At 43.0% G+C, this 22,870-nt stretch overlaps 5 protein-coding genes and 3 non-coding genes across 8 annotated transcripts; 3 read left to right on the plus strand and 5 right to left on the minus strand.

Moving 5' to 3' along the window:
- Nucleotides 1-568: 568 nt before the first annotated feature.
- SS1G_03280 (hypothetical protein) lies at nucleotides 569-2,106 on the minus strand (the record flags this gene model as incomplete). Its single annotated transcript, XM_001595141.1, has 3 exons — nucleotides 569-757; nucleotides 815-1,837; nucleotides 2,041-2,106. 3 exons carry the CDS (start codon nucleotides 2,104-2,106, stop codon nucleotides 569-571), a joined length of 1,278 nt encoding a protein of 425 aa, XP_001595191.1.
- Nucleotides 2,107-7,771: 5,665 nt separating this feature from the next.
- On the minus strand, nucleotides 7,772-7,863 carry SS1G_14662. The gene has a single exon. It is a non-coding gene; the product is annotated as a tRNA-Val (tRNA).
- Nucleotides 7,864-8,178: 315 nt separating this feature from the next.
- SS1G_14532 lies at nucleotides 8,179-8,274 on the plus strand. Its single transcript has one exon. It is a non-coding gene; the product is annotated as a tRNA-Arg (tRNA).
- A 357-nt stretch (nucleotides 8,275-8,631) lies between these two features.
- Nucleotides 8,632-8,747, minus strand: SS1G_14557. The gene has a single exon. It is a non-coding gene; the product is annotated as a tRNA-Leu (tRNA).
- Nucleotides 8,748-11,098: 2,351 nt separating this feature from the next.
- Nucleotides 11,099-14,695, minus strand: SS1G_03281 (hypothetical protein; the record flags this gene model as incomplete). Its single annotated transcript, XM_001595142.1, has 1 exon — nucleotides 11,099-14,695. One exon carries the CDS (start codon nucleotides 14,693-14,695, stop codon nucleotides 11,099-11,101), a length of 3,597 nt encoding a protein of 1,198 aa, XP_001595192.1.
- A 567-nt stretch (nucleotides 14,696-15,262) lies between these two features.
- SS1G_03282 (serine protease) lies at nucleotides 15,263-17,085 on the minus strand (the record flags this gene model as incomplete). The annotated part of the gene is made up of 2 exons (XM_001595143.1): nucleotides 15,263-16,456; nucleotides 16,711-17,085. 2 exons carry the CDS (start codon nucleotides 17,083-17,085, stop codon nucleotides 15,263-15,265), a joined length of 1,569 nt encoding a protein of 522 aa, XP_001595193.1.
- Nucleotides 17,086-17,401: 316 nt separating this feature from the next.
- On the plus strand, nucleotides 17,402-17,777 carry SS1G_03283 (predicted protein; the record flags this gene model as incomplete). The annotated part of the gene is made up of 2 exons (XM_001595144.1): nucleotides 17,402-17,514; nucleotides 17,684-17,777. 2 exons carry the CDS (start codon nucleotides 17,402-17,404, stop codon nucleotides 17,775-17,777), a joined length of 207 nt encoding a protein of 68 aa, XP_001595194.1.
- Nucleotides 17,778-19,570: 1,793 nt separating this feature from the next.
- Nucleotides 19,571-22,693, plus strand: SS1G_03284 (hypothetical protein; the record flags this gene model as incomplete). Its single annotated transcript, XM_001595145.1, has 3 exons — nucleotides 19,571-20,651; nucleotides 21,030-22,169; nucleotides 22,263-22,693. The coding sequence occupies 3 exons, from the start codon at nucleotides 19,571-19,573 to the stop codon at nucleotides 22,691-22,693; spliced, it is 2,652 nt and encodes an 883-aa protein (XP_001595195.1).
- Between the last annotated feature and the right edge of the window lie 177 nt (nucleotides 22,694-22,870).

Raw genomic sequence — 22,870 nt, forward strand, 5'->3', positions numbered from 1 at the left:
TCTCGACTTGTGAGTCTGGAAGTCGCATCGAGCTAAGTCACGAGAGAGAAGTGATATCAGACTAGTAGACATCTACTTCTATACCTATATCATCATTTAGCATACTCAGTACTAGGTAGATACCGAAGACACAAGTGCACATCACCCCGAGCGACGAGCAAATCACAAAACTCTAAACCAGGGAGAAATATATGCTGAGAATCTATTTTAGATTAACTCTGACTTTTCCTCCTCAGGACTTCCAGTGAACACACTACTGAACTTTCTGAAAAATTTTGTAGAAAATTCCGGGTATCCTTTTGCTTGCTAATCCGCTTATATCCAATCCATCCAATCCATCCATCCATTCATTTTCCAATCCATCCATCAGTTTTTTCCCCACAAAAACGCCTATTAAAATACCATACACATCACAATGAATTTTTTTCCATGACAGGACCGCTCCAAACACCCTATGTTCTTTTACAGTTCTTACTTCCGTCACATTATTTCCATTACCTCCTCTCGCTTGCGCTTGTAGAACTCGTAGTAGTGATTATCTCGTACGCGCCGAGCCCCTCACTAGCATTCACGATCCATATCTTCCTCTTTGCATGCCGTTTGTTTGTTGTGGTACGCCGTTTTGTGTTTGGTTGGACATCATTAACATTTCGAAAGCTTCGACGCGGGATTTGAGACTTTCGTTTTCTCTTTGGAGATATTTGTTGCGTTTTTCGAGGTGGTTGATGTATTCTGTTGCTTTGGATAATACAGTTGCCTGTTGTAATTCATTAGTCTCATATTTTGTCTAAATTAAAAGGTCGGAGAAATATACCTTATTTAATTTGTGTGCTGGTGTTAAACCTTGCAAATCTTCCTCCTCGTCATCTCCAATATGGTCATCCCCATCTTCTTGTCCCCTCGAACATTTTCTTGACATTACTCTCAAACTGGGTACGCTATCTCTCAGTAAAGCAATCTTGTCATTCAAATTTGTTCGGTATCGTTTTTCGATCATGTTATGAGCGGTCTTCTTAATTGGTGGATGGCGGACGGGCATCTCATCTTCACCGTCAGTATTCGAGTCTGATGAACAAGCTGATGATTTACGTTTCAGGTTGTTTGAGTGGTGGTTTGGATTTGACATTGACTGGCGTGCGGGTCTGGAGATGGGAGAATGTGCTGGTGAGCTTCTGGATGAAGTTGGAGAGGTGGGGTATGCAGCGGAGTTTTGAGCTTGCTGGGGCATGGCTATAGCGCGAAGTTGGATCTCTTCTTGGGGAGTAAGAGTGCGGTGGTAAATTATGGGTTGTGGTTGAGGCTGAGGAATGGGTTGTGCGCGGCGAATGTTAGAGTTGATATTCGAGTTCATTTGAGGTCGTGCCCAGGAAAGAGGGGTGGAGTATAAGCCTTCTCGGGATGGGATGTCGATGATGGGTGAGCTCATTAGATTATTGGGTGTGGGTTGAAATAGTTGTTCTCCAGCTTCGCCCATGTTGTCGTCTCCAAATACTGCTGCTTCGTCGATAGTGGAAAGATTTCGAGAGAGTTCGAGACCGCTCATATTAGGCGAGAGGGGCTCACTCTTGAGTTCTGGGAAGAGATCCGAGGTGGGTGATAGAGTTGCGTCACTTGGATCGTCCCAGCGCATCCAATCTTCAAAGGTACCAAAGTCAAATGCTTGACCTGTAGATGATTTGCGGTTGGAGCTTTGAAATGGTTCTTCTTTTGGGAGAATGTAAGAAGGTCTGGAGAAGATTGGGTTGGATGAAGTTGGTGATGGGAGAATAGAGTCACAGGAGTCTGAGTTATGGACGAGTGCAGGCTCACTATCCCAGTTGAATGGGGAAGTACTCTGCTATAAGAGCTAGCTGTCAGTCAACGGTACAGTGGGGTGGTTTTAGGAAAATAGAAGAGGACTTAGACCAGTGGAAGCCCTTTGCGAGAGGTGGAGTTTATCCACATATACATATCCGGAATAACTCGGACAACAAGAAGATGCTCAAGACGTGGCTTCCATTGGTTTCATGTAGAGTATTAAGAAAATAGTAATATACTTACTTCAGTTTGCTGCCGCGACAATGTGAAATAATCAACGGCAGGCTTCTGGCAAACCACACTTGCCATTGGGGAGATTGATGATATCGGTTTGATTTTGGGGTAAGTCAAAGCTTACTCCTTGAAGATGTTATAGTTGAATTGGGGCTCTGAAAGAATATATGGATGCTGTGTTGATGAGGGATGCCGAGGTTGCTGTTGATACAAAGCCCGACAAAGAAAGTGATGGTGAATAAGGTGTTTGATAATATGGATGATGTAACTTGAATTCGAGTAAAGTCTTCGACTTTTGATGATTGATATATTTATGATCTATCTTGCTGTGGCTTGAAATGTTTGTTGTATTTTGGGGTATGGTCCTTTAAATAAATTCATAGAGGGGGTGATGCCTCCCAGACTCAATATAAAATTCGGGAAGAATCAATTTCCCGGAATGACCATGTGGTAAGAAGACGTTTCCAGACTTTCAAGCCTCAGTACCGGTTCATCTTCGTTATCATACGAGTATCACGATTTGTATGATGTGATGTTAGAATGAATTGTGGGGATTGAAGCCAATTCCAGACCTTAATTTTGTTCACTGAACCTAGGCGGGGGACTCCGGCAAGGTTTGAAGGGGTAAAAAAAATAAAAAATGTAAGAATAATAATCTGAGATGCAACAGAGAAACAACTGGGCACTGCTGGAACTAGATATATTGGCAGGGCAATAGATGGAAATAAGGAAAATCGACTTTATGGAATAGATGAGAAATAATAGAATATTAAGCCTGGTATTGAGCATATAGTATAGTATGTAGTACCAAAGGAGTAGCAGACAGAAATGCATCCAAGTTCATACAGCATCGACATGATTCGACAGAAACTCTGCATTCATGCATCAATATCAAGCTTCCCAAGCTCCTAAGCAAGCACAAGAGTGATCAATCATCAAATTGGGAAATTCATGGTTGGTTTGCTTGGATATTTCGGAATTAGACGCACGCCTACAACACAGTACTTGCCGGACCCCAATCCCGTATAATGTCTCCCAGTCCGCAAAGCTCCCCGAAGGTCATCGAGATTCCATAATGAAACCGGGTCTGATCATCTGTGTATACTGTATAGGTTTTGTGTAGGAGAGCGAGTCTTTGATAGGTTGAATAGAAGGTTTGTATACCTGGGTAGTAGGTATGAGGGGCAATGCGCATGCCTTCGGCTTCTCTCCGAGGCAAGTAAGAGTTATTGAACAATGAATATTAATCGGATTTAGAAACATTTTCGACCTCAAAATGTGTTAGGATGCAGTTTTTAAATGCCATAACTGACGAGAATTTCATATAATGGGCTGATTTTTTAAAAGTTTTCATGCACGTTCCCCAATCAAAGCTTAAGCCAAACCTTACAACAACTCCGTACAAGCCACTCACTCATGCATGCATGGTACATTGATGGGATTGATTGGACTGATTGGCAGCTTATTAACCTACGGAGTATTATAAGTCAACAACCTGGAAGCAGGAGGAGTGAAAAAGGCTGTTGTGATTCCTATAAACCAACCATCACGACCCTAATTAGCTCAACTTTATGTAACTTTAACAATAAATCCACTGGTGATCCCCTAATCGATATAACGGAGCGAGCCGGATCAACCTTAATTAGCTTATTCAGGTGCTTACCATTCATTCATTACCTTATTACTATCCTCTCTCCCTTGCGCAATTGCAGGTTGCGGACGGTACTTGGACTGCCGCGCTTCCACATGTACTCCGTAAAGGTATTCCGGTACATATACTTTGTGTACTCGTACGAAGCACTGTACATTCAACAGAGTTCCACCAATCATCTTCATCATATATACGGTTACCCTAGCAATACGTTACAGTAGGAGTGACATGCATTCAGAGCAGAATCTTAATTCAAAACCGCGGGAGAGCTTTGGACATCCCCAAGGGCAACAGGGTACGCAGGGACAACTTCCAGCTTGTTGAAATTCTCCGATGTATCTCGACCGATGTTCACGTCATGCCTGACTCAATATGTATATCTTGCCTGCTCCTTCAAGATTTCAGGAACAAAAGGACCAAGTTATCATCGACGATGAGAAATCAACTATCAAATCAAATAAGCTGACGGTCCCTCTAAACACCTAATTTGTGTTAGGGGTCCAATGGGATCCTTCCTTGGACGAGGTGCTCGTGCAGTATCGTGGCATATTCTCTAGGGTTCGATAGGCTCTTCACCTGCTTTCATCTGAACTAGTTTGGTAAATGTATGCGCATCCGGAATCTACTTTCGCGTCTTCCGTTATTAATTTTGATATTTCTAGATATTTCGCTCGCTTCAAGTTTCCTGTCCAGCATAGCCCAATATTGACGTGCATATCCTTTTTGCGTATGGAGATTCTGTGGTCGCAACCGCAGGTGTGTTTGATGCTTTTCAACTCCGAATTCCAAGATTTTTGTCAATCATGATAAAATTGATTGACTCTCAATTGATACGTTTCCCGACACGAATGGTTCATCAAGTTGGTGGGATCACTACATACCACAGCAGTACACCGCCTACCCAATGTTTTTGTCGTTTCACTGTGCGAGGACCCCGAGTGAGTGTTTGCTTTGTTGCCCCGCATTTTGTCTAACCATCTTTCGCAATATATTCGACCCCTTACCTAGCTGAGAGATTCCCAAATGAGAGGTCCTGCTTCAACGGGAAAGTGCATTATCTGAACCTGCTCTTTCACCACGGATACTTGCACGACCCTGGTTGGACGGGAGCCCCTCTTCGTGATACATTTCTCATGAATACCTATCATGGGACTATCGAAATCTCCAAGTCAATGGCGTAAAGCCTTCAGCCTTTTGATGCATCATTACACCGGGAAGGTAGTGCTACAATGTTACAGGATGCCCAGGCATAGACTTTTCGATTCCAAGACCATGGAATTTCGGTTTTACAGTTCTTCATGGCTATTAGATTTGCGAATTTTTACATCGCCGTGGAACACTATCGAAATGATCAATGGCTATGCCGTGAAGGACTAGCATAAGGTACGGTACGTTGGACAGCGATTTATATGGATAACAGGGCATTGCATAAGGGTTCTTCAGATCAAGGCGTGAAAAGCTAGACCACATACTTGGGGGTCTGCTTGACTTTTTCTTGAATGAAGATATAGATATCCAAATCTACTGGATATACTTCGAATTTCTCAAAGAATTAGCTAATGAAAAACTGCCCCCACTTCCTGGATGCGGGAACCAACAGCAATTTCATACTACTATCAATGCAGAAAGATTCAGGCTTAAGGAACGATGGATTTGAATTAGGCTGTTTGTTGTTTGAGTACTCTACGACATTGAACTGTCCCGTCGACGGTATTCGGGAATTCGCAAGGCTTTCGGAATGTTTGACATTCGGAATTGATAGATCAACCGAATTCTTGGTAATTTCTTACACAAGTCTCGGCGGGCCAGGCCTTCCTCGTTGACGGTATATGTTTCCCGTGCTACGGATTTGCGGCTGAGAAAAGTAGTCTCTAAAGACCGTACGGAGGGATGGCAAGAATTTAAAGACTAGATTCCTCCTTGAATGCCGGAGAATACTGTTTAGTTACGGGGATAGCAGGCGAGAAGTTACTACTGTTCAAAAAGTTGAACTTACCTTCCAATGCATTCTTCATATTCCACCGCCTACAGCGATTTCTGAGATCCCCTGCATGAGCCTTTTGAAATGCGTTTGTAGTATTATCGGCTACCTACCATGTCTTATATGTTTGCTGAATATGCCATTTCTCATGCGCTCACGGTTCTTCTAGTATTTCGGATGGGTCTCGGGATTGTTGATCTTGAATATGAGATGGACTTTACAACTTTAAAACTTCTAGATGAGAAGCCACTAGTTTTTGAGGCACTACATTGTTTACTCTGGTATTATTCGATGACATAATCTCATGTATCCAAATTGAGGCTCGCTATTGATACACTTGGCCAAGATACTTGTATCAACCAGAAACAAAATTCCTAGATTTTCAAATGAATGAGGATTAATGATCACGTTTGTGTGAAGGTACAGAGGCGCAAGATATCAAAGGTCCTCAATCTATTTTCAGATCTTGGATGCTAAGTCTAGTACCCTACTTTCCGGCCACCCTTAATTCCGGCCACTTTTCTGTTACGACAGGTAACAATTAGGTTACGGGATTAGTAATAACACGTGACGCAAGGACTCGAAGAGCTCGAAGGCTTGGCCTCTCGAGCCCTTCGATCGAGGAGAGCGAAAGGATCGAAGCTTGATCCTTTTGTTCCCTTTAAGCTATAAAGTATAAAGGTCTATATAATTAAGATGGATTTCCTTTATATAGAGCTTCATATTCAAAATCAATTATTTAATATACTCTACTATTAGTTATAAATTGTATATTGTGACCAAAAGGGTGTTTATAGACCAGCAATTGTATTTAACTTAGAATCTACAGGTGAAGAGCACCTGTAGATGGGGATAGCTACTCTATATATACACAAATGAATAGCCTAGCCGCAATGGCTAGGCAAAAAGAAGTCATATTTATTCCTCCAATGATCTTACTTTACCGATAACCATTGATACCTAGTACTTGTCCGGATCTGATCCTCAGGTCACCTAAATCGTATACTAATCTCGAGTAATCGTATCATGTGTGGACATGGTTAATGTACCTGAGGTTTCTTATATAATAAGGGTGGGAGGAAAGCAGGGATTTCCGTCACAAGGGCTCGAGAGGCCAAGCCTTCGAGCTCTTCGAGTCCTTGCGTCACGTGTTATTACTAATCCCGTGACCTAATTGTTACCTGTCGTAACACCACGTGATCTAGACGGCAAACCTCGTAGTAGTAAAGTCATTCCTTTTAACAATATATAATAATAATACTATAAATTTATTATAAACAAATTTATATATAAATCTTCTTTTTACAACTTTTAAACAGGAATTCAATAAAATTATTCAATAAAACTAAAATACCAGAAATTCTAATATATTTATACAAAGAAAATGTCACGAATCACGATTATTATAACACAATAAAAGCAAGTACGGCGGTTTGGGCCGCTGTTGCCGAGGGGGTCCTTATCGATAAGGAATCCTAGGACAAGTGTCCTAGGATAAAATGTGTCCCAGGATAATAATCATCCTAGGACAAACCATTTAGGCAACCGTGATGGCTTAGGACAAGTGTCCTAAGACATTATTCGTCCTAGGATAAACATCCTAGGATAATATTTGTCCCGGGACAATTATCCTAGGAGTTATATTATCCCAGGAGACGAATTGTCCCAGGATTAGTGTCCTGAGGCCAATATGAAATCACGTGACATGCTAGCTCTGCTAGCATTTAAGGAAACGACGAGTATATAGTTAAAATAATTTCTTAGTATAGGAGCTTCGTGCTCAACTTAGTTATCAATTAGTTTACCTACATTCTACTTGATCTAGTAACGACTTCACTTCCAAGTGAAGACAAGTGATAAAGCCTTAACCCACAACTACCAACCAGACGAAACCTTAGGCAGCCGCTGCCTCCAGTACAGCATCGTTACAGAAAAATAAGATTTTACCAAATACATCCAATATAAACAGATTTTCCGGCATAAAAATATCGATATAATAAGATTCTACTGTATCAAGAGAGCAGAAGATCGACTATCGCATCCGAGTTAACAGTAACAAAAACTTTCCACACAAAAAAGCAAAAGTATATATCTTTCGACACATTAGATGACCAGACTGGGGCACGATCCCAGGACCTTGTCCGTATTTAACATGTTTTAGGTGTTAAGGACACGTGATAACCAACTACACCATCCGGCCTATTGTTGTGTTGAGTGGCCCTTTTTTGGATATATATTTTCTACTCACAAATTCGAAAGTGGAAAATCAAAAAGGGCAAAATAAAAATGGTGGATTTGGTGGGGCAAGAAAAAGATGGGGGTTCTCTCGGCTCAACCCCTTCATCTCGGTTACCTAGTCTTTTTTTTTTTATCAAAAATTTTCACTTCAACCTAACACAACCCAGAATCTTATTGAAGCATTCTGGTTTTTTACTATTTCTTATTTTCTTGATCCACTTGTTCACTCGAGTATAAACAGTCTTAAGAGCCTCTAATCATACCACATCTTAAGATTTCCCTGCTGGCGCAATGGTAGCGCGCAAGACTTCTAAGTAGTATATCTACATTTGAATCAATCTTGAGGCTGTAGGTTCGAGCCCTACGTAGGGAGTCACCCTGAGATTCATCGGTTTGAATCCGTTGTTAGAAATCTAACTTTTAGCCATTTTAATAGTCGATAGGTGGATAGATAGATGGTTTTGTTTTTTTTAATTTAATGGTTTCTGAGAATATGTGTATTATATACATATATATATGTCCTATAAATAAAAATTAGAATTCGAAATGCTCTGGTAGGAGGCGATGATAGATAAAACACTTTTTATCAAAAATTCTTCTATCTGGCACAAGCTAGAAAGTATTTATCACAACCTGGTATGTAGCGAACAAACTACCAGACAAAAGAATAGAAACAAATCAGATCCCGCTAACCAAAATTCTCGCCTCCAAAATACCCAAAAAGATAATTTGATGAGAGTGGGATTCGAACCCACGCCTATTACTAGACCAGGAGGTTGTGAATAACCGTTTGTTAAGGGTTTGTCACCTTAACCTGGCGCCTTAGACCAACTCGGCCATCTCACCGTATTTGTTGAAGATGAAGGTGAATCTTGAATCTATATTGAGATTGTGGGTTGGAGTGGCACTAACCCCCACTTAGGAGGTTAGCGAGACCCATAACGTTAACCATCATAGAGGACTACAATGATTAATGGTCCTTGGTATGTAATGTTTAGTGGTATGGTTATCTTAGCTCTTACTTTTATAGGTGGTGCTTTTTTTGATATAGGAAGTTGTGCAGGTGGTGAAAGTTGGTAGAAGAGGGAATGCATATGGTATTAAATTAATATGAATTTTAACTGAGGGCTAGGTGAGGGCTATTCAATTTTAATGTCAAAACATAAACGGTACGAGGTGCTGAGGAGTAATTTAATCAGAGCAATAGTTTATACGGAGTAATCTTGTGGAAGTCTTAACAAGGAGTAGAAGTAACTGTAGTTAAAATTCACCATACACGATTAAACACAATATTTCCTCGTCTATCATATGCATAAAGAGCGCTTCATCGGCCCTCGCGTCTCTTTTCGACCCCATATAGAACATACAAACTGTTCTATGAGCTAGAGCTTTATGGTAACGTTCCATTCCTTAAATCATGCAAATCGTTCGATACCATGACTTTCGATAGTGAATAACTAATGGTCAGCAACCCACTGCTTCACTGCATTAAAATCCCCGCATTTATGTTGCGTAAATACCTACGTAGTTGGATATACTAGATCCACCTTGGACCTTTCATCAAGATATTCTATTGCTTCAGACAAGAAGAATTTACAACTTGAAATCCTGGAAGCTAGGGCGTTGGATATTTTTTCGTCCAGGCATATTAATTATGGCACGGCACAAGTGTCTGTATCACAAGTGAACTATGACTAGTCAGTATCCTCACCCAAACATATTCAAAAAAGTATTGATATAAGACCTCCGCAGCCGCTATTATATAACCACCAGCAACTTCCAGTACTAGTTTGACTGAGTAATCCGCTTTAGCACCAAGTGCGTGAGGAGCTTTCCCAAAATGTAGATTATATCTCCTATTAGAGTTTAGTTCAAGCATAAAACGATTGAGTATTGATCATCCTATACACAACATTATCTAAAAATTTCACTGATTTCCTGATTTGGACAACCTTCAAACATTGAACATTGCAAACTTTGAATCGATGATTTATATACAAATTTCTGTCACTTTGTCTCGGATCTAGATAATTACACCAAAATTAAACCATCCATCCTCATATAGAAACCAAATATAAAACCCAATACACCCACAGTCAATACATATACATATACATACAAACAAAATCCCCAAAACAAATCAAAGCCTAAACCTCTATAACTAAAACTAGAAGTATAACCATAACCTAGGAAAAATTAATACAAAACCACCTCCAAAGTTCAAAGTCTAAAGTCTAAACTTCGAAATTCAAATTCCCTAAAGCCAATGCAAGCAAGCCAACAATCCAAATGTCCACATAAATTCAAATTTAAACCTAAACTCCCTTTACCCTTCCTTTACCCCAAAACTAGACATATTGAATATCAAACATTGATATTAACTCTAAATCTAGGTCCGGTTCCATCTCAGATCTATATTCCGTCTTAGATCAAGGTGCAATAACAAATAATATTTCCCCATCTCGAACAATTCCCTCTAGATCTTTCTTACACTCCTTCATTCCTCCATTCCTATATTTCTAAACTCTGCTCTTTCATTCAATTATAGATAGATAGAAGTCATTATATATATGCATGTATATACCTAGCTACCATTCTTTATATCACCTAATGCATCCTTCTCCATGCCCCATCACCGCAGTTCCTTATACTTTACTTACCTCATCTCATCATCGTCATCTCATCCCATCCTATCTCACATCCCCTCCATACCACAAACTCATCACCTACACCCCAACAACAAAAAAAGACGAAGGAAAGAATCTTACAATCAGAAATATCTACTTTCGTTGTCCAACCCATCACTATCTCTATCATAAAACAAGTATTCTATTCAATTCTATTCTATTCATTCTAATTATACACTAATTAATTACTAGTACCTATTAATCTAATGGATATCTATACTATCTATACTACCAATCTACTACTCTATTACTAAAATATAAATACTCTATAACAAAAACAAAAGTCATACAGTAACTACTTAGGTATTATACAATACTTTTCTAACTCTAGTCAGTAAAAGTAAGCAAGCGCCTTCCTCTTCAATCCCACGAGTCCCATCAATGACCGTCCAAGCCAAGTATCCATATATTCGAGTACTCAGTACACCAACCAAAAATATATACCTAATCCTTATCCGAGTAACCCAAATAACAAGTCATGCCACTATGAATTCCCTAAGCCATCAACCTCTAAAGAAACATTCCACCACTTTCCTCCATCCCACTAACATTCCTCGCACTCCCAATCCCATCCTCGCACATACTCCCCCCTGCTAAAGTCCCCACACTAGCAATTCTCCTACGTCTACTACTCAAAAACAAATCCACCATCTGTTTACTGCCCAACTGCAATTGATGTTGATCCACGCCTGATCCAGCATTCAGACCTACACCACAACACTCAACCCCATAACCATCATCTAGTCCTCCTACCCTCTCATTTTCTCTTCCTCCCGCTCTTTCTCTCCTCCTCCCAGTTCCAGATCCAGTTCCATTTGCACTCCCCAGACCAGTACTTCCAAATTGTCTCTCCACCGCTGCTCCTATCCCTGTACCCGGACTGCTTTGCGGTGTATAATTATACACCGGTCTCCCTGTTCTCTTGACCAATTTCGCTGGACTAGTGGCACTCGCACTCGTATCGAAACTCTTAACACTTCTTATACTCTTAGAACTTCTCAATGTCGCATTCGATACGTTTCGTTTATGAAGTACATTGCGATTACTAGCGCTTTGGTTTTCGACACCATGATTAGGTGCTATTGGTGTGCTACTCAAAGTTGCAGATGAGAGGCGCTTTTGCAAGACGTTGCGACCATTTACGCTAGGATTCCGAGTCTGAGTGACGGAACCCGGTGGAGTTGGTGAGTATTGAGAAGCCGAGGTACTTTTTAGACTTGCCTTGCTTTGGGTTGGTCTTAATGTAGATCTAAGGGGAATAGGAGGTGGTAATGGTGGTGCAAGAGGAATATCGAATGATTTATTGTTGCCGACATGTGTATTTTCAGCCAAAGATGTTGTGGAACGATTTTTCAATATCGGCTTTAAAAGAACTTGGCCATTACCCGAAAGAAGATTTTGTTGAACTAGACCAAGCGGTTGTTTGCCAACAGCGATCTTTTTCTGCGCAATATCCGTGTCATCATCAGCCATTTGAGCGTATTCTCTCCTATGCGCAATGTGATATGAACTTGGCATCGTTGGAGTGGGTGATAATGAACGTTCAATGTTGCTAACGCTGACTCGATTCTTGCCTTCTGGTCTTTCCAATCTCGCGACTTCGGATGACATCCATTTTTTCCACTCGACCGAGCCTCCTGAATTATCACCTCGTTGCCTGTGATGAGTTGGACGATAGGTGGTGCTATTGATAATGACGGCACCACCAGCACTTGGGCTCTCGACAGGTAGTAACGGCATCCGTACATTTGAGAGTGGAACGGAGGAATCACTACCCATAGCCTCGGAAAGATTACGGCCAACACTTCGGGAGTAAACACTCTCACTGTAGGCATCATCATCTACCGACGCTGTTCTCACTTTGGCTAAACCATGAGCTGTTGTGTGGAGTATGCTTCGCACCGGCGACCCCCTTCTAGCCATGGAGTCATCGCTGGCAATGGCAGAATTGTCACTTCCCGCCAGCGCTCGACGATATGGACTTGTATTTCCGACTCTAACTATCTTAAAGGTTGAGCCTCCGAAGAATGTAGACCTTGCCTCGCGGATGACCTTTGTGCTTGGCACTATAGGATCGTCCCGTTGGGCAACTTGCTGGGGAGTGAGACCTGATGGGTCTTGCACTGGGGAATATAGGGCATCTATATTGGCCAAGGCACGTCCCCGTGCAGACTCTGAGCTATGTACATAACGTCGCTGGTCATAGGAGCTGCCATGGTTTGATTCTGGGTGTGAAGAAAACACGTCGTCTTGGGTTTCAAGTTGCTTGTCATACAACGGTAAATCTGCAGAATTGAATTGATGCGCGCCGCCAACTACCTGATCAGAAATATCTTCAGTCCTATCAGTGAAAGCAACATTATTTGAATGGTATACTTGAGGATATTGATTTTGACATTGATTGCTCGGATCACAGTCCGGAGGTACTTGTCGGATCCATGGCTTAGACTGGGGGAGAGGATTGGTAAAGGAGCTACTATGTCTAGGGACTTTCTCTGCTCTGAGAGTTTCGGTACTAGCTTTCTTTGACTTTGCGAGTATTGCTTCTGGACTGTTCTCGTCGAGACGCTTCATTAAAGCAGAGCAAAGTCTGGCGCTGTCCACGCCTCCTGGTCTAATTGGCTGAGCATAACCGGGGCGATGAAATGCAGGATAAGCGGGATGTTGATTCTTTACATTTGGGCGATGAAAGGCCCCTTTAGAAATATGTGTACCTGATTCATTGATAATAGAAAGTCTTTGATCTCTGCTAGGCGGGGGACGTAACCCTTGACTCGTGACCGTGTTGTTTGCCGTACTATTCGTCCAGCTTGTTACTCTGGACTTTTCGTCACTATTGTCACTTCGAAAGCTGCGAATACTACCACTTTGCGACCTGAGTCTCTGACTTGAAGCAATAGCACGTAATGATGGGACCCGAGCCGCTACATGAGCGAATGCGGCCTCATCGGGTCTAGGAATATCGAGGAATGACTCATGGTCTGGTGATAATTGTCCAGCATACTCTCGGACATGAGTCTCAATAGCCTCAACCTGCTGGTTGGGGATAACGACAGGCTCTTCCTTGTTACGTCCAAAGACTTTCCGCAATCTACTCTTCAATCCCTGGGATACTTTACGAGCTTTCGCCCTAAGTCCGCCTTCCTTTATAGATTCAGCCGAAGCAAATGTAGCTGCAGACTTCCCGCTGCTGCTTCGAACAGACTTTCGAAAAGGCTTTGCTTGTCGTTGTGCTTTTGATCTGAAAAGGAAAGACGGCTGCTCCCGAAGTCTTTGCTGGGTGGCTTGAGCAAAAAACCTGTCTCTGGCCATTTGAACGGCATCATCGTTTCTTTCAGATGATGTGGAAGACTTGAAGTAGTCTCGTCCGCCTCGGAGAAAGCTCATTGATTTGGGAGCTCGCAAGGGAGCATCATTTTCCTGAGTATGCGGAGTGGACGAAAAATTAGTGCGGTCTGGGCTACCATTACTGTAGAAGACATTGGATGGCGCCGACAAGGGGCTAAACATGGACTTTGACTTTCTGATCCGCCGATAAGAAGATGGTGTCGAGGCTACATCATCCTCTTGTGTATAATATTCATCGAAAGCTAAGTTTGTAACGTAATTATGAGCGGCATAATCCTGAATAGGTGCCTTGCCAATAGAAGCCTTGCCAATTGAAGAAGAACGGCTTGGTGGACGATATACGGCTGGGACCGGTGCATTCGTGGTCATCGCAATAGGCCTTAAAGTGGCAGTACTTGGCTTGTGGATTAATGCTGGAGGCTCCGTTCTTTTTCCTGTCGACTGACGCCTTTTGACTGCATTGGGCCCTGCAAACCTAACACTTTGCTGCCGTCTAAGCCCTGTGTTATCGAGATTTGCACAACTAATCTGTTGACTCGAACGAGATTGGTTTCCTTGGCCTGTGCTGTGGTTTCGTGAAAGCCCATTCATGTTTCCATAAGTAGTGCTGTTCCTTTCTTGGGCTCGGTTGAAAGCATACATTGCTGCGGCATGAGCATGCATACGAGACTCTTCAGGGTCGACAGGATCGTGTTTTGGGTAGACTGATGATGTTGATTTGCTTCGACTAGGTCGACTAGAACTGTTTCGCCGAAGCATATCCCTTATGCAATGCTTACAAAATGAGGTAAACTTGAATGAATCGAAATTAAATGTGTGATACAGCTATTACATGCATGCATGTATTAACCAAAAGTTGACTGAACCAAAAATTGTGAATGAACGAATTTCCATAGAAGACGAGGCACGATATTTGAAGAATGATAAGGTGACTGGACCATACAAGGAAAGGCAAGAGCTCTTACCATCAACGCTGGTCGAGGAAAGAGCCATGGAGAGAATAGTCGCTGGCGACTGCTTTCAGCCAGTCTCAAGAAACACATTTCGGAAGTCACCACATCGATAGTGTCATGAAGAGCATGCTTGTTATTAGAAATAATGAGTTGTTACAATTTAATATAAATACTGGTCTATTAAGTCTTACGACGCGAGACCCCCTAATGTTCCTAGACGCAGACGCAATGAAAAACCCTGTAATCAAAAGATGCATATGGAGACATCCATCCGGCCCAATTCCATGACCATCATAACAAAGTGAAAGGAAATAGTGGAGGAGCATGTCCTCCAAGATCTATGCCAAAATGTGGCATCAAGCCGTATTTAAATCTAAGAGCTGAACTCCTCGAAAAACTCGCTGATCTCCTCATCAACGATCTTTTGAATCTTCTTAGAGAGCTCCTCGGTCTTGGAGACGATAGACTCGCCCCCCTTAACAACCTTACCAGAGAGCATGTTGAAGTCATTCTCGATGGCCTTCTCCAACAACTCAACAGTTGTTGGAACTTTCTTGGATGCCTTGGCAGCGTATCCACCAGCCTTGATGATAGAGGTGTAGTTGGAAGATCCACCACCGTTCCATGCAAGGATGTTCTTGGTGTTGGATGGAACATCAGAGAGAGCACCCTCAGTTGCAACAGAGAGAAGGTTCTCCTTCATCTTCTTGGGGGTAATCTCAGCAACGGCGTAAGCAGAGTCACTGGATGGTTGAAGAGAAAGGTAGTAGGCCAAGAGACCACAGATGTGGGGAGAGGCCATGGAAGTACCAGAGATGGTGTTGACGGCATATTTGCTACCAATCCAGGTTGAGAGAATGCTCAAACCAGGAGCAAAGATGTCGTTGCAAGTACCGTAGTTGGAGAAGTAGGCACGGGAATCATCGACAGCGGAAGCACCGACAGTGATGGCGTTCTCGGCAGCAGCAGGGGAGTAGTTGCAAGAATCGGCGTTGTCGTTACCAGCGGCGACTGCGAAGTGAATACCAGCAGCGACGGCACCGTTAACAGCACGATCAAGAGCAGGAGACTTGCCACCACCAAGGGACATGTTGGCAACAGAACCCTTGAAGCCTTTCTTGCCCTCCTTAACCTTCTTAGTGTGGGAGTTGGCAGCCCACTCAACACCCTTTACAACATCTGCCATGGTACCAGAACCATTGGATCTGAGTACCTTGACGGCGTAGACGTTGGCCTTCTTGGCAACACCATATTTCTTACCAGCGACGGTACCGGAGCAATGAGTTCCGTGTCCATTTCCATCCTCATCAGCATCGCCAGCTGGGATAGTCTTACCCCAGTGTGCACGACCTTCGAAATCAACGTGTTCAGTGTTGGTTCCGGTGTCAATGACGTAGGCATCGACTCCCTCACCCGCATCAGCGGCATACAAGTATTTGTTGAATGTGCCGAAGCTCAAGCTATCTCTGTGGGAGATACGAGCCAAACCCCAAGGGGCATTCTTCTCGATCTCACCCTCGCTATCCCCTAATGTGTGTACGATGGAATCTTTCTCAACGTATTCGACCTGCAAGAGAATTGGTTAGCACAACTGTTGCGTAAATTGAATATACCAAGGATTGAGAATGATGAGCCATCACGTGCGACCTTGCCGCTTACGTGTGTACCAAGAAGGTTGAGTCAACAACAATGGGCCCGTAAGCCGTAGCATCAAGATAAGGGGCAAACATGTAGATAAGGATGGCTTCCATCCGGTTGGAACCGAATTGAAGATAGGAAACACGCCATCGCGGCGGAAAAGAAAGAAGAGTTTGTACTTACATCAGGATGTCTTCGGACTTCTTCAATGACAGAGTCATCAAAGTGACCTGAGTAACCCAGGAAGTCACCGGCAATGTTATATGTGTGCTTCAGACCCTCGAAGATATCGGTGGTAATAGGGAATTGTCCTCTCTTTCGGAGCTCGGTTCGTTGAGCTTCACCGTTTGAGTGGATGTCTTGAACCCAGCTGTGATGCTCAGTGGCAGAGGCCTCGGTGACGTGCTTCTTGAATACAACAATGTAGGAGTCTGGGACTGCTACAGAGTTTGATGATGAAAGGAGAGGAGCAACACCTTCGTGAATGGTTTCAGTGCTGAATGTTGGCGCTGAGGAAGCCAACAGCGGCAAAAGCGACAAGCTGACGAGCCCACGCATTATGAATAGATGAGATAAGAAGCTGATGGTCTACCTGCGACTTTCAATGAAAGAGAAAACAAAGATTCTATGTGAGGATTGATTGATTATTTAAAGAAGATAAGACTGATGGATGAAGAACAGTTATTAAAGCTGTCTTCGAGATAGTATTGATGGAAGGAAGGAGGAGATGATGATTGAGGGTGAGAGAGTTGTTGATGTACTTGCGAAGGTCGGGGAACCGACAAAGGTGCACTAGGCAACTACGGGGGTGGTGGTTTTGGACTAAGCTACTTTGAGCATTAGCGTCTTAGTTTATCAATGACGATTCTGACGAATGGATCACGCAGACAAAGTTGGCAAAGCGATAAGAGAAGAGAGTGAAGAAAGGGAAAGGAAAGGGTCCGTCCTAAGGGTAAAAGGTGTGGCTGTTTTGGTATGGGTGTTTGGGTAAGAAAGCTATCGTAGCTCTAGTAAATGATGAGGGTGTGAGGCAAATAAAGCAAATAAAGTGTAAATCATGTACTCCGTACGGACTACTCTACCGCGTAAATAATGCAAAGGGATGGATAGATCAATGGATCCTAGATCCTGTTTTGTCTTACTTTTCTAGTTCTAGTCTCTCTATCGGGTGGTTCTCCCCCGTACTTTTGGACCTCTTAGAACTGGGAGTTTTGGATACCGGTATGGGTATGAGGTATCGTGATCGATAAGTCGTGTTTATCTATCTATGATTGATTGTGATGTTGAGGATGCAGTGAAACTCGAAATGGTATACAGTTATATGGGAAATGTAACGAGATGGCGGTTAATTCCAAAGGTGCATATTTTAATCTATCCATAGAAATGAAGGATCCCTTGATGTGATTTATACCGCGGCAATCATGTACTCCATACCTACCTAAGTAAGCCCTTCCTTTGAATCATCGAATCATCGAATAGGAAGAAATGATCCGCGGGTTTTAAATCAAACCTTCCAGTCATCCAGCTTTTGAGCTTCCAAGGCCTTGTTCGTAGTTGCTTTATCATTTCATTATCCAACCTGAAGGCTACCAACAGCTTGCGCTTGCTTTCAGGGTCTTGGGTCTTGGTCCCATACGTCCATACGTAGCTAGCTAGCTAACCAGGTACATGCCTAGTACAGTAGTGCACACTCCGTACTATTATTATTAAGCTGGCTGGGGCTCCACATCTTACGAGTAATGAATGCATCATTCAGGTACGAGAAGCAGCGGAACTCGGGGTCAATCAGCATATCTACCAATACCGAAACAAGTGCCTACTAAGTAGCTAACTAGCTGTTCGAACAACAAGGCGGTGTCCTTTATCATACTTTCCTGTTTCATTCGGTGTGGCTTTCTTAGGGATATGAATCATATGACTGATCATTGATAGCAGGATGATATAGATTAAAGCAATCCACAACTCGTCAATCCATTCGGTGTGGCTTTCCTCATGATATGATTGATGATTTGATTGATTGTTGATGGCAGTGTTACTGCAAAGAAACCCACACGATCAAATTGAAACGGTCAGCCTCGCACGAGACCATTCAAAGATATGCATCTATCTAGTCATCGCATACCTCCTATCTATCTATCTATCCATTCTTCCATCCATCCTTCCTTCCTTCCTTCCTTCCTATCTATCTATTACCCGTATTTGCTGTATATCTCTATATCACCTATCTATCATTCTAAATTCACCCCCCTTAGTGAGACAGTCTCTGCATGATTTCGATCACTATTTCTATCAATATTCCAACATTATAACTAGTGATTGAGTCAGAAGCACTGGGCATGTGTCAACGCACATTCCCTCTGGCTTCCGGCTTCGGGCTGATGTTCAATAAGTCCGTAGAGCTTACACGTGATTCTCCCTTGATATTGATAGCTCATAGCTCATAGCTCCGAAAGGGGGTTTCTATATGGCTGCCGGAATGGTAAACCAAAAAATTGTATCACGACCATGATTTTTTAACTTCGATGCAAACGGATATTTCTAAAATTTACAATCTTTGAGAAAAGACGTTAACAGTTGTTCCTTCGTAGACTTTCTTCTCTCTTAAAAATATGGCTCACCATCCAGATTTAGGCACTAGTTTTGAGGCTACAACTTTTAAGCTGGCGAGGTCATTGGCGATAATGTACATAAGGCTGACACCATGAAATTGAGTGAATAGCAACACTTTGGAGCAATCTACAATGAACTCATGGTAATCTGGCATTTGAAATACCTCTCGCTGAATCCGCTCTCTATTTCCTCAATTCCCTTCCCAAGTATCAAAATTGGCCGTCAACAAGGTTTCCTGTATCCCCACTTCGCGTACCAGTATCAAACAAAGCCCAGCTTCGACGAAAGTCAACCTTGATCGCACCCTAGAGCCCAACATTTCAGAATAACACAGGATCGAAACGAAGTTCTCGAAAATCGGAGTGAGTGCAATAACTAATGCGGGACAGGCAGGAAGGTTGATCCCACAAGCTGGACATAGGCGGGGCGGAATATGTCGACACGAGGCCGGAGACATCGCTCGTCGACTGCGGCTTCAACTCCACCTGAAGCAACTAAGGCTACCGCAGAACTACAAATTCTTCTAGATGATTTGTCTACGGGCCTCCAAAAGCGCGTCGAAGATGCATATCCCGATCTGCCATCAATTGTTGAGCAGGTTCAGGCTATTCGAGTCTTTCTAATAGCATCCTCGCAAACATCGCGATCAAAAGATGACTTTCGACATCTTCATGGATATCAAATTTTGTTGAGCACCCTTCGAGCGTTTTCGGGATTCTATCATCCTTCCAAACGGAATCAGCAGGATAAAGTTCGACTCTTCGACCTTCTCGAAAACATATTGAGGGTGTTGGCACAAACATTTCGGGATCATTATGGGAATAGGAGATATTTCAAGCGTCGAGTCGAGGGGGGTGGGTGGGCTGCATTAGAGCAAATCATAGCTAGCATTGGTATCGGTGGTAGTGAGTCAGATGTATGGACTGAAGCGCAGCTCTTTGGGCGGCTTCTTGCATTCGCTTTGGACGACAAAAGGTTGGAGACTTTATGTCAAATTGCCGCTGAATGCCATCCGTCAAGAATCGAGTCAAACGATCTCGCAGTATCCGAAGATGTCAAAGACACGCCAATTGCACCCCAAGATCCAGAATTTAGGCCAGAAAACTTGCAGAGCGATGAACAAATTCTCCAATTGGTGGAGACTCGTTTACAAGGCATTCTGCGCGAGAGCTCCTTGCTACACCATGCAGATATTGTTCCAGTTATTATTGACTTCTGGAAGACCATACCTCGAGTGCCAAACGTACCGGTAAATCCAGCTGCATTGGTGGTTATACTAACATTGTCAAAAATTTCTTCAATCTCAAATCATAGTTTGTTGGCTTTGCATTCGACAGGAGTATTATCTACCCTGCTTCCGCTTGCTTTCGATAATGATTCTTCCTTTGCTGCCACCGAGAGACAGGCCGTTGAAAACTTGTGCGGTTCTTTGATGTCTCTAGGTATTAGCTCCTTGAATGATGCCCAATATCTAGTGTCTAGCCAGTCTCCTATTGCTAGCGAATTCTTGCTTCGTACGATGAAGAAATCTCACACACCTTCATATATCCAATTTGACCTTTCTTTAAATGGCTATGCTTCAATAGAACTTCCCACTCTAGCAAGGTCTTTTCCACCTCCCTCGACAGTGGGAGGCTATACATTCACAGCCTGGATATTTGTGGATAAGTTTGATCCAAATTCTCACACAACTATCTTCGGAGCCTACGATGAGACTCAGACCTGTTTTCTACTAGCGTACCTCGAGCAGGATACTCACAATTTTATTCTACAAACATCAATTTCCTCGTCGCGACCTAGTGTCAGGTTCAAATCGACAACTTTTCAAGAGCGCCGTTGGTATCATATCGCAATCGTGCATCGACGTCCTAGAACGATGACTTCAAGTAAAGCAATTCTTTATGTCGATGGAGAATTTGCGGAACAAGTCAAATGTCAATATCCGGCTCCTCCGCCGCTTGCAAATGCTAGCACAGATAGTTTTGCCTCGTTCACCTCAACTAGTGCGAAGACACACCCAGTCCAGGCATTCCTTGGAACTCCACAGGATCTTTCTACTCGCCTCGGGCGCGGCGTTGTCTTTTCTCGTTGGTCTTTGGCTTCAGCACATCTTATTGAGGATGTGATCAGCGATGATTTGGTAGCTGTTTACTATCGTTTAGGGCCACGATACAATGGAAATTTTCAAGACTGTATGGGATCGTTTCAAACATACGAGGCTTCTGCAGCTTTGGGAATGCGTCAGGAACTCATGCACCCAGGAAAGGAGGAAAATTCGGATATCCTCAACGCTATACGTGGAAAGGCTAGTGTATTAGTACCGGAGTCTCGTATCATACTAAGTATTCTACCCACTGCTATTCTAGGAGAGGAAGATCGGCTCAAAGGGCCAGAATCTCAACTTCTAAGGGGGCTAAATCGGACAGCCTCGAACAACTTATTTCAATTTACACATAATAGCGGTACCTCTGTAGCTATCAATGGATCTACTCCCGCTATCAATGAAGCGCTGACTAGAGCCCACGGCACTGCAATTCTAACAGGGGAGCCAGTCGTTATTGTTCCACAAGCTTTGGATGATGCAATGTGGAGGCTGGGAGGGTTCACCACAATTGGACTGAAGCTAGTCGAAGCCGCCAACACAAAAGAAAGCATTGTTCGAGCCGTTGAAAATCTGTTTGAGAGCATCAACGCAAGTTGGCGTAACAGCGAGGCCATGGAACGAGAGAATGGCTACGCAATACTGGGCGCACTTCTGCGTGGCAAGATGGGTGCCGGAACTGTCATTTCGACACGGACGGGTGGCTCTGGCAACACAAATATGAGCGAAGATGATCGCGAAAAACTTGGATTTCAACTACTGAGCTTGGTACTAGATTTTGTTGGCTATAGCCACGAGAGACCCGAGGAATCATTTATCATAAACCCTCTTGCATATCGGATACTACTTGTTGACTTTGACATGTGGCGGAAGACTGCTTCAATAACTCAACGGTTATACTATAAACAGTTCATTACGTTTGGTGTTAACAGTAAATATCACGAGTTCAATTCCCGACGCCTATTTCGAATGCGTAAGTTTATTATACGTAGTCACCATGATTACCCTCGCTAATTCTTTGCAGGAATCGTGAAAAGATTTCTTGATGCTCTAAAGGCTGAATTGTTCCCTGTGGAAGTGTTTTCTTCTTTCATGGAAGCACTCACAAGTTTAGTGAAATGCAATATGACAGCCGAAGTCTTCCGCTCTCTTGCTCTTTTTATCACTTATGCATATCACAAGCCGACAAGTTCTGCTTCGAGAACGCCAAAGAATCCTGGATTGACGATTCCTATACGATCTGGCACAATATCAAAAGGTCCAAGAAGACCAACCATCAGCACCGTATTCGATTTGAATGAAATGGTCTCGCCGATAATGACCAAGAGACAGCTTGGTAATCGAGTGCTTGAAATGTACACGGAGCTTCTGTGTGAGAAAGGCACCACGTCAAACATTCGAAAATTTGCTAGGACTGTGACAAATAAGGTATTTACTCCAGAACGGTGTGATTGAAAACTATCTCTAACCTTGTCAGTGGCTGTTACATCTCTTGACAGAAGATGATCCACAAGTCGTGGTCCTTGGATCGAAGATATTAGCCCGTCTCTTAGTTGTTCATGGGTCCAGCTATGCATCAAAATTCTCGAGTAAAACAGGAGGCTTTATTATTATGCGACATAGATGAAGAGG

Source organism: Sclerotinia sclerotiorum, genomic scaffold (genome assembly GCF_000146945.2).
Source record: "Sclerotinia sclerotiorum 1980 UF-70 scaffold_4 genomic scaffold, whole genome shotgun sequence".
NCBI classification, from domain to species: Eukaryota; Fungi; Ascomycota; class Leotiomycetes; order Helotiales; family Sclerotiniaceae; genus Sclerotinia; species Sclerotinia sclerotiorum.